This window comes from Drosophila montana, unplaced genomic scaffold (assembly GCF_035044405.1).
Source record: "Drosophila montana isolate Dmon_TW-CO22-7 unplaced genomic scaffold, ASM3504440v1 contig_1_1, whole genome shotgun sequence".
Lineage (NCBI taxonomy): Eukaryota > Metazoa > Arthropoda > Insecta > Diptera > Drosophilidae > Drosophila > Drosophila montana.
In genome coordinates this window covers 2,048,508-2,060,999 of record NW_026996920.1, presented here as the reverse complement: position 1 = coordinate 2,060,999, position 12,492 = coordinate 2,048,508, and the positions used below count along the sequence as shown (strand labels likewise).

The following is a 12,492-nucleotide window of genomic DNA, read 5'->3' as shown; positions in this document are numbered from 1 at the left end:
TTGTACTATAATATTAGATATTTTTCGTTACAAATAAGATTTCTGTTTGACTTTTGTTTTCAAAGAATTTTTTGTCAGCATTTTGAATTTCATCAATATTGACAAGGAATCACAGTTCGCTGGGAGATATTCCCTTGGACACCGTCAATAAATCAACATACTTAAATACAATTTATATATCTTGAAAATCGGAATAAATATTCCAATATTTAACGTAATAAATTGAATAAATACACAAACGCTGCAAACGAAGGAGAAAATAGCATGTTTTTTACCTGATCTGGCAGCGCTTAGTTTTGTTGGCTGACATTTAACTGGCTGGTATAGAACTCAGCGCGTTTAGTTGACTTAGGTTAAAGCATGCACACTTATACAAGCCAAGTTCTTTTTGCGGCATTTCAGTTAGTTAATTTCATGTGTCCAGTTAGAGGTCTCATATATTTTAGTCGCAGATTGCTTTATGCGCCTGTCGCACCAATTACGTGCCAACCCCCAACTTGCCCGCACAGAATTGTCTGGTGTCGGTCTGCGTGTGCGTATGAGATAAAATATGTGGTCAATTTCACTTAATAGCGACTTAGTAGTAGTGTTGCCAAGATTTATGTGACGTTAATATTGCGTGCATAGAACTGGCGGACAGCTCCATGGTTATTGGCGGCGACTGTGATTTCTTTGCAAGCATCTGTCAACTCTGCTGTGTTTTGATTTTTTCCTGTGAAGGGTTAATTGACGTCGGTTATTTTTTTGTTTTTTATGATTATTGAACCTTAATGCATATCGAATGGCACACTGTACTCAAACAAAGATTTAATGTCAAAAAGTCATAAATTGCAAAACAAAGAGAGCGGTCCTAAGCTCTTTGGCTGCTCGCCCAGCCACACTCACACACACACATATTTGTATACATACATATGTGTATATGCGTACATGTAATGTACATTTGCGTTGCATTTTGCTAAGCATAAAAACCCAAAAAATTTGTATGTTTATATGTAGGTAAGGGCGAAAGTCGAGCGAACGGGACCCCACACTTACATTATCAACATACTTTGGCCAATGCTTATGCCCAGCGGAGCAATTTTTTTATTGATACTCATCGTTGGGGGACTGAGAGGGTGAAATTGAATAACCAACAGTAACCCCTTACTGGAGACCAGAGACTTGTCAAACAAACACCTTTGTATTGGATACGTATGTATGTGGATATGCGACTGTCAGTGACATTATGCTGTCGCAAGGCGTGTTCCATTTTATCACCAAATGCCATTTTGCGATGTGTCATATTTACTTTGCGGATTTGCCCATTATTCACTTGACGACGCTCCGTTCGAGTGTTTTTGCGGCTTAGTTTAAAGTTGATTTTTTGACACGCTTCTTATTCCTTCCCCTCTTTTATTTTTGCGATTTCTTACCATGATGCTTTGCAAATTTTTGCGTTATCTATTTTTCTATATCATTGAGCTGCTTTTTATGGGATTTGCTGGGTCTGGCTTCTGGTTGGGCTAGATTAACTTGGACCGAGATCTCTCTCTTTGGGGTTGTCTGTGTGCCAAAGCGTGTGGATTCTTTTTAGTTGATTTGGCGTTGACTTCCCATCAGTCAGTCGGTTGTGCAAATATAAAAAATACATATTTATAAAGATATGCAAACTTCGATAAGAGAGTATCAATGATTCAAGTTTACGACAAACATATTCCATGAATAGTACCATATATTCAAATTATATTCGAATGCACTCATTTTAATAGCCTGAACCCATTAACAAGGGAAAAGGGTATAATGGTATTGTGCAAACGTATTTAACAGATAGATAAATCCCATAAACTAGTACTCTTGAATGTTTCGATCTCGGAAAATATAAAAACTGAGGACTTGAAATTTGAAATATATAGTGCTTTATGACAAATGCAGAACCAGATAATCATATTGTTCTAGATCTCCCAATATTTCTGCTTTCGATTTTTATCGAACTTGTAGTGAGCTGACACTAGGAAGACCTACGTTTTAAATTACAAATTACATACTTAGACAGAGAGCAAATATACCCCTATTTACCCATTTTCAATAGGTTCAGGGTATATGACAACAATAAATGAAATTTGCTTGGGAAGGGCGATAGATATAAAGTCTAGTCAAGATATAGAGCTATGTCTCTTAATTGACTGACCAATTGGTTGTAAACGTATGTCCAATTCGATAGAGCTGGGAAGCTTACATTTTACAGTTTTAGGAAAATCTCTGGTTGGGTGAAAAGTTGAGGACTAAGATTGTTAAGGTAAACGATTTCGATTGATCGGATTTATATTTCTCGTCAAAGCTCTCCAATCAAAAGAAAATTTGGAACATTGGAACGTTTTTCCCAACAAATTTAAAACACATTTGAGAAAATCCGCTCCTCCACATAATTTGAATATTTAAAGAAATTAACAAGGACTTACTATGTATTTAAATTCTTATTGTAGGTATGAAATGAAAATTAAGAATATTCAACATGTAAATATTGTAAGCGAGGCAAATATTCGTAGCTAGTTCCAACTATTAATTACATATTTACCAAGCTCTATTTTTACTTTGGTTTCGAACAGCGTGGAAAATAAAACGTGATTAAACATAATTTTAGTCAGAGGTGAGGAAAGAGTAAAACTATTAGCCCACCTATTTACTATTTTGCCGGGTAGCAAAGCTTGTAATTTTCTTACGAAAAGTGAATTTTATGCAAAATATGTTAAATAAACGATCCTCAAACACCACATAATCAGCCAAAGAGCAGGGCGATAACAATGGCAATGGCAATGGCAGCAAATAACCGAAAAGGGGCAAAACGACATCAACGCCTGTGGAAGGTTTTTAATTGCCTTGCAAGATGTGGTGTATATTTTTGGGACCGGCTCCGTGTGTATGGGCCTGAGATGCCGGCAAAGATAATAAGATTGTAAACTATGAGAGGACAATGGGGGCGTGAAAGGGTTGGGTTTCATCGTATGTCTCAAGTGCGTGTGTGCTGTGTCCACTCTGAATTCCTGTTTATCCTTAATGCCTGCCTATGTTGTCTCCATTTAAACGTGTTGCCGTTTTAATGCCATATCAGCTACTTTACGACAACGAAGTAAGTTCTTTTGCCAGCAACTGGCGACAACTTCTGTCTAAGACAATTTCAGAAAACGCCACATCATTACAATTTTAATTGGGTAACTTTCTTGTACACAAGGTTTTTTCTTACTCCAGAAGAAGGTAATTGTTTCTCTATTGATGCACATAAATGTATACTATATGTATACCTTTAAACGAGACTTGGGCACGTGACACGACGTACTCGTGTTGGAAAACAGATTTTGTATTATTTTACCAAATCGTAAATATTTGGGTATGCAACTTATTCATTTACTATAATGTAAGCAAAAAACTTTTACTATAATTAAATTTTTCTTAAAACTAAAAGCAAGTACACGTGGATAGATATCTACATAATTTTCAATATAGTTGATAGTTTTATATACTTTTGTCTAAATTCTGATTAATATTGGGACTGAATTGCGAACCTATGAAGATTGCGAGAGAAACGTTAGCTCTGCTGAGAGTTAAGAAGTTTTTTAACATCTTGATTAATATTAAGCGAACTAATATGTCCTTATACTTAAAATATATATAAGCGAAGAATATAAAGGTGATGACACCTTTGAAGACACCTTTCTTCGGCCTAGGCAAAAAGTACATATCTCAAAAAAATATTTCGGTTCATGTCTTTTAAGGCGTATGTTGCAAGTTAACTTTACAGCCAGCATGCCCCGTCTATATCAGGCATTGTGACTTAGCTCATTCTGCTGACGTTAACTGGAAAATAATGTGATATTTTCAATTAAAGTTTTTAATGGCTCTCTGAATGTAAGGGTAATGGTTGGAAACCCTTTAAGCAAGTCCTCTATTTTAATTGGCTTTCGATTGAGTTTTATGGTAGTTTGTAGTGGATAAGCTCGATGGCATAACGCTTTTATTGATAATAAAATTCTATCTGATTTATTCACTATCCGTACGGAGACAGAAATAATAATAATAATTTTATTAAATCTATAATAAGATTAGTAAAAGTGCTCTAGTCGAGAGCGCCCGACAGGAGATTTCCTGGGCCTTAATCTACCGAAACCAAATGCAGGACTGGTTTGCTCAAGCTTGACACTTATTTGTTTAACATATTTAATAAGAAAAGGGATATACTACCAGAGGGAGCTACCTTAGTGGAACTCGCAGCACTTCAATTCGCCACACACCTTCCATACTAAGAATTGACAAATGACTGACACAATATATCTGATACAATATGATCGCAAATGTATTTTTATTCAGAGAATTCAAAAAAGGCGGATATATAAATGTATGTATGCACGTGTATACAAAATATCTTATTTCTTTTTACGAAAATATGGCTCTTATGGTGTTGGCAGAAGTGGGTTCAGGGTATCCCCTTGTCGGGAACTCCCGTCTGGAGCCTCTTGTTTAGTTATGCTCTTTGGTCATCGCCGATCTGTTTGCAGATGTTTTTTAAACTACTTAATCTTCTTTAGTTTTAAGAGTACGTATTCAGTCATAGACGGATGAGTTATATATGTCAAACTGCAGCACATATCCAGTTTTTACTCAGAGACTTTAATATAGTCAAACCCTTGTCCAACCCGCCTTTTAAGACTAGGTACTGTGCGGCAGCCCATTGTTAACCCCTCTTAAAGACTCGTTACTTTGACAAACGTATTAAAGCATTTGTTACCAATGACATAAATATTATCTACTGTAATATATTGAAGTTGTGTGGCTATCTCTGGTTTGTAATGAAATGGCATTCTTCGTTTGAATCATAGAGAGAATTTAAAAATTCAGAGAGGTATCGCTGTCAGATTTAAATTTTCTCCAAGACAATCGCCACAGAAACACGCGCCGTTTTCAGATTATTGTTTCCTTCTCACACAGTTAAAAACAATTTACAGCAAACAAAAAGCAAACTTAATTATTTTATAAAAATATTTTTGTGCGTCAAAGAAAATTTTCAATTTTTCGCTCCCCTTAATACCCGAACAGTCCTTTTATTTTCAATGCTTCGTCGATATTAAATAAAAACAACAAAGAACATCTATCTTCGCGGTGTCGAGGAACGAATACCCTTGCGAAAACATAACGAATAATGTTTCGATAGCTATATGCATATCTGAATAGGTTATTGCTAAAAACTTAGAGTACACATGCTAATTGTGTGAGCTTGGTTTTCTAAACAGAATATGACTGACTATATTGACGCGGAGTTTGATACTGATCAAGGATATATACTTTATACAAACGGGGAGGTCTGTTTAAATGCGTAACAAAAGTATAATATTCTCTGGAAGGGTAAGGAAATAAAACGCCTCGCTACTGCTCTTTTTTTTTTTTTCTTATTTGTTGCTGCTTCCTTGTGTCGAATACCTGTATAGCTGAGCAGGTGGTAAGTACTTTTTTCCCTCCCTTTGTTTTCGTTTGGCGCGCAGTCGACAATTTTTTCTTTAAATATTTCCAGGGCAAAATCAGCTTAGGGGCTCATTATCCTTCAACGTTCATTCATGTAATTTTTAATTAATTTTCAGCGCCACAAAATCGAAACAAAGAGAAAACAAATTAATATACAAAGAATTGTGAAACCGTATATGGCATGGCTGCGGGTATGGACTGCCATTAACATTCGCACGCTTTTGGCTATTTGTGGCTAAAGTATCCCTTTTGCTTCTTTTTGCTTTACTTTTAATGAACAGTCAAAAAAAAAGTTATTTCCCTCCACAAATGTTGCACAACCAGACACTCTGTTTCCAGTCCAATAGAACATAACACAAGTAATCTTTAATGAATTAATAAGTACACTTTCTGTCTCTGCTCATTAGATTGTGGGTATGAGATGATGATTATAGTTTTATAAAATAACAACAATTATGTTGCTAGCTTTAGATGCCAAACTGATGAAGAGGCCGAACCATGATCAAAGAGCCAAGCCTCGTGCAAATCTGATGAGATTTGACCAAGTTATGGGGGTTTTTGACCTATGTCTCTAAAGGATATTTGAGGGTACCATTTTGACTAAGAATATGAATATATATGAATGTATGTATGTATGTATGTATGTATGTATGTATCTATGTATATATGTATGTATGTATGTATGTATGTATCTGTATATATGGATGCATGTATGAATGAAAGTAGGAATGATTGCATGAATGTGTTTATGTCTGTGTGTGTGAATGTGCGTGTTTGTGTTTGCGTGTGTGTATGTATGTGTGTGCGTATATATGTGCGTATGTATGCATCTGAATTGTCTTATAAAATCTCAATAGCAGAACAATTTGTCTAGCTGCATGGTAAATTTAAATAAGAAGACGTATTTATTAAAGCTGCCCTCCTCCTCGATTCTCAAAAATGTAAGTAAGGCTTGCAGGCTTCAACGCTGGAAGGTGAGGATCCGGAGGAGCACCAAGGGGGTGGAGCAGGTGGCGTATGTTTGTAGGTATGTATGCTTGTATGTTTGTATGTTTGTATGTTTGTATGTTTGTATGTATGTATGTATGTATGTATGTATGTACGTATGTATGTTTGTACGTATGTATGTATACATGCATGCATGTATGCATGTATGTATGTATGTATGTATGTATGTATGATTGTATGTATGTATGTATGTATGTATGTATGTATGTATGTATGTATGTATGTATGTATGTATGTATGTATGTATGTATATATGTATGTATGTATGTATGTATGTATGTATGTATGTATGTATGTATGTATGTATGTATGTATGTAAGTATGTATGTATGTGTATGAGTGTATATATGTATGTATGTGTATGAGTGTATATATGTATGTGTGTGTATGAATGTATATATGTATGCGTGTGTATGTATGTATTTTCACATAAATTTTGAGCAAGAATAATGTTGCCAGGCCTTGTCCGTGGAACGTTTAAAATAAGTTCTCTTAAAGACCTTTGAAAATGAGTTGCCAACGTTTTTCCACATATACGGATGGAATTTTCCGAATCCCCGTCTTAACGTGCACCTTTATCACTTAAGGTAACTACAGTGAAAATTTCAGCTTCCCAGCTCTTACGGTATGGGCTGTGCGTTGATCACCAATCAGTCAGTCAGTCAGTCATGACAAACAGTTTTATATATAGAGATATAGTCGGAGGAAAATGTCATGCAACCAATATTGTTTTTTCTTTCTTTTCCTTTTTCTTTTTCTTGTCCTTTTCGCTTTTCTAGTATGATTATGATTAGTATGATGACAAACAGATATACATTTAAAAACGCGTTAATTGATTTGTTTGTTTTCCTTGTTTTTTTGGTGCCCAAATAGTGCGAACCCATTTTACTTCTACCTCCTGCTATTACTGTCTGGCGTTGCTCTTTTATGCTTAATTAAATATTCATCAAACACACAATGGAAAACTTTTAAATACTCATCAAGTTGTGGCTTCCTCCTAAGATACAAACAAGGAGCATCTGTCTCTGCTTCGCAACCGTATTCCCCTGGTCTCGTTTCGATACCCTTATAGCAAGTTCGCACTAATCAATATCAACAAATCACCGTTTACTTTGTATTTTAAATCCATGTCCACCCTCTGTCTTTGGCCTTACCCACAACCTCTATGCATATAGCTGGAATTCCCCTATGGAACATTAAAATCTCGTTTATGTACAGAAAACTATAAACCTAAGAAGGAAATCTCAACCCTTTTGTTACACATTTCTTGTTTTGTTTATCGACGTTGTACGTGCAACAATATGAGCAACAACATCCACAGGGCTCAGGTCGAGAGTGCGCGACAAGGGATACTCTGAACCTTGTTCAAAAGTTTCAAACACTATTCGTACAGTTAACTTATTTTAACTTCATACCGAATTTGCTGTTCCCCGCACCGCCCCACAAAAAATGGGCCCAAAAATTAATTGACTTGAGCGGCTACGGGATTGGCACTACATTTTAATTGATTTGAGTGAGAGCATTCGAGTTTAGGAGAAAAAATTAAAAGAAACTTCCAGCGTTCTTAATTTAATTTCGGTAAACATATGTGTATACGAACATGGGAACACTTCCATGCAGTTCATTATCGTTGAAGAATATATAAAGAAAATAATAAAATATGTAAATTACATTTTGGAAATACACAAACGGTTTAGTAAGGGAAGTTGACCTATATCGCAATTGGGCAAAATTTGTATACTTTACTTTTAAATATAAAATTGCTTTTCATTCGACTTTGGAACATAGAATCAGTTTCATCGAACGCACTAACAGAAAATTTAATTCTGTTGCAAAGTAAATAAAACTGAATAAAGTCAGCAAAAAGAGTTCAGCGACAAATGAGCGTACGGGGGAATTATATATATGTATAAAGATAAAATATTATTACCAGATATCAACAGCTTCCAAAATCAGATTAGCCAGCTTCTAATAAGTAATACGTTTCACTGCTCTCTGCCAATACGACAGGCAACCCTCAATCAAGAGCTCTAGCTAATTTTAGTACTGCAGCCAACCAAAACGAATCTTCCATAAAACCCCTTTAAGAGCACACTTCTATCATTGCTATCATTGCCCTGAGTACAATTAACTAGCTGTAACGCCCATACATTAAGCAGCGCGAGGAATGCATAAATGGGAAAACAAAGGCTTTTTGATGTCACTCTGCTTGCGGGTGCTCCACTACTCTAGTATCGTACATCAAACGCGCTCCTCGTCATCATATGTGACATATTTGAAGGCAGATAAGCATAACTCACGGTATGTGGGGCTCGACAATAATTACACTAATGCATTTACAGGCAAATGGAATGTTTTAATGAATTTATATTTCGAGTGCCAAATAGGGTGAAAATTAAAGTCGAAGTAAAATCATATCAATATATATCAAACATTATTTTTGGTATAAGTTCCAAAATAGAACGACCTACAGTACCTTAAACAAGGTGATTGAACTGTATAGATTTTGTGCTTCCTAACTAAGAATATCTGTACATACCCAATACACAAACTCGAAATAATTTTGAGTAAACCACGGGAGGTTGACAAACATTAAAATTTATTTTGATCTGTGTATGCTATAGTAGGGCCTACACACTATACTTGGTGCCCTTGGCTCTTCTCATATTCGAGATATGCTTGGTCTGAATACAAAAAATTATCAATAATAAAAGAATTATCGGCAGCCAGACGGGCGACTAGTTGAACGAACATGACTGCCTGTCGAAGCGGCTATTAATGTTGAAGAGCACTTTATGGTATTTGGTTTTATTTTTTTTTTACCTATTTTTCATCGGTTCAGTAACTTTATAACCGACCAATAACAGCTTTAAGTTGGCTATCTGCAAAATTAATAAAGAGTTATAAATTTTTCTGATTTGCACATCCTCTTTCTGGATGGATCTTTAGAGAAGATTATAAGCTTCATTTTTGATTTGGTCACAGACAAAATATTTTGGGATCAATCTCTGTCAGTTTTTAAGCTAGTCACTAAATTTTGCCGTGAGGCTGCACGCCTCGAGAAAATCGTTATCTTCCCAAGTCTAAGAGTCAAATTTAAAATGAAGCTCGAGGGCAAATCAGAAAAGTCAATATCGCTTAATTAATTTGGCGGATGGCCAGTTTTAACCTGTTGTATTACGCAGTCGGCTGTACCGGACTGCAGCATTGATACTTGTCTCACTTTATGAACGAGTGTCGAAAAAGTACATATGTAAATAGTTCGATTTACATTTCAATGGGGTGTTACGTGGCATGCGTTTGTAAAGAGGAAGCGTTGTTAATCTCAAATGACCTAGAACTTGAACTGTTTTGTCCGATTTTCAATGTAGCAAAGCTAACGAGGTCGCCAATGCTTTTGTGATGTTTAGCGTTGTGCATCAATAATCGATTGGATTATGTAGGTTTATATGCTATACCCTGTAACCATTGCAAGGGATGTATTCCTACACCTTAGCACCTTTATCACTGGCATGTAATTTAAATTCTCTCTATAAGACATCGAATTGCACACCGAAAAAAACGTTTTTCTATCTTATAAAAATCCATATTTATATTGCTTTCATGACAATTTGACAATATCCACAGAATTTATTAAATATTTTAAATAATTAATTATATGAACAAATTTTTGAAAATTTATATAAATTAGAAAGTAAACAATGTTGAATATTTTGAAAATTCGTATTTTGTATTTAAGTATTTATATAGTAAAAATATTTGGAAAAGTCATTTATGTGAATTCTATAAACCATCGAAAAGATGATAATTTAGCCAATCAAGTTTTAGTTCGTGACCACGAATTTGATTAATCTAAATAACTATTACACCGTTCAATGATTCACGAAGATAACCAAACATAAAACTATGCCTTCACGGCAGTCTTTAAAAATGTATGCTTCCAATGAAAAATAATGATAAGATAACATAACAAAACTGGATACATCTTATTACAATTTTCTTTGGTTTGAGATTTGAGAGATTAAAAACATTAGAAAATAACACAGGGCAGCTGACTTGTTTCACTCGAAGCTTCAAAAATAAACCGACATTGAGCGCCGATGTCACCAAAGCTGCGACAGATCGCTGACGACGTTGTCTATTCTCTCTGCGCATCTAAAAACGGCTATAAAAGCAGTGTATTCATGCTTCCGATATCAGTGGGCGCAATGAACCTGGCCTCGCTCTACCAACGCGCTAACAAGGTGCAGCGTCACGATGCGAAGCTCATATTGGATGAGTACGCCACCATTCTTCAGTGGCGCTCCGATGGGCAAGACACTTTATTAGATGTTGGGTCCGGACCAGGAAATGTGCTAATGGACTTTGTGCATCCACTTCTACCGAAGAGCTATGAGCTGCTAGTTGGCACGGATGTCTCAAAAAAGATGGTGGGTTATGCGAACAAATTATACGAGCGTTACGCACGGACGCAGTTTCAAGTCCTCGACATTGGCTGCGAACAATTACCTGATCAGCTCAAGGGTCGATTTGACCACGTCACATCATTTTACTGCCTGCATTGGGTACAGAATCTCCAGACCGCTTTGCATAACATTTACAGTCTACTGCGAAATGAAGGTGGCGATTGCTTACTTGTCTTTCTGGCCACCAATCCAGTTTATGAAGTATACAAGGTGCTGCAAACTAATAGGAAATGGGCTACTTTTATGCAAGATGTGGAACAGTTCATTTCCCCTTTACATTATAGCGATGATCCTGTCAAGCAGTTTGATAAACTTTTAAACGAAGCTGGCTTCGTTTACAGGAATGTCGAGCTACGAAGCGAAGTTTTTGTCTACGAGGGGGTGCGCACATTAAAAGGTGAGACTGGTATTCTTTCGTTTGTTATTTATTTTATGAATTTACTTACTTTTTCAGACAATGTTAAGGCCGTTTGCCCTTTCCTGGAGCGTATTCCAACGTCCTTGCACGAGGAGTTTCTGGATGATTTTGTTGACATTGTTATCTCCATGAACCTCAAAGAAGATCAGAAATTCGATTGCGAAAACGATCGGTCAGAAGAACGCTTTATATCGCCTTATAAACTAGTCGTTGCCTATGCCCGAAAGTCGCCAGAGTTTATACGCAATGTGTATAGCGAAACTTCGAATATAAAAGGCGTTAAATAAAAGACATTATATAGCAGGGCAGAATATAATGGGATAGATCAATGTGTGTATGTAGTAGCTAAAAATAAACTATTAATATTATAGAATTTTAAACAAATTTACATTTTCATACCGTGAATCTATTGAAAATGGCTAAAAAGACTATTATGGTTTTGTGCATACTATATGTTACACACATACATACAGGCAGAAGGAAGCATCTCTGTCCGTCTGCCTGCCTATCCGTATGCTCGAAGGCGTTGAACTCAGAACCTGTAAAAGCTAGAGGCATGAGATTTTGAACGTAGGTCCTCCTAGTGCCAGCACAGTACGTTTTTGTACTTACTCCGTTTCCCAGCAACCGATAAGAATCGATATTTCAAGCAAATCTTGTAGGTCAGACGGTCATGGCTATTGATGCGGATCAAGGACATTTATACCCTTTTTATCCATTTTCAATGGATTGTGGGTATAAAAAGGGAATAAATGTTATTGAAAAGTAAAGTAGTAGAGACAGATGGGAATCCATAATATAGTTTTAAGTTATACTAAATTATATTATGTAAATATGTTAGAGGGATAGTGCAGGGGAATCACTGACCAGATGGAGGGAGCGTCATAATTCCTGGTAGGTCTGAAGGGAGCAGATTTTAGATTCCTTTTGATTTTCGTTTAATATATATTTGTAAATCACATAGTATATACATTATTAAAATGTTCAATATTCGGAGTCAGCTTGATTATCTAATCGCTGTGTGCATTCTAAGTAATGTCTGTTTTTGACATACTAATTATTGAAAAGAATTCCCTCACACCCAACTACGACGCTAATTTTTGCTGCCAG

General features: G+C 35.9%; 1 protein-coding gene across 1 annotated transcript; it reads left to right on the top strand.

The window, feature by feature from the left end:
• Positions 1 to 10,683: 10,683 nt before the first annotated feature.
• On the top strand, positions 10,684 to 11,766 carry jhamt (juvenile hormone acid methyltransferase). The gene is made up of 2 exons (XM_064679266.1): positions 10,684 to 11,361; positions 11,419 to 11,766. Exons 1-2 carry the CDS (start codon positions 10,707 to 10,709, stop codon positions 11,667 to 11,669), a joined length of 906 nt encoding a protein of 301 aa, XP_064535336.1. The 5' UTR covers positions 10,684 to 10,706; the 3' UTR covers positions 11,670 to 11,766.
• The last annotated feature ends 726 nt before the right edge of the window (positions 11,767 to 12,492 follow it).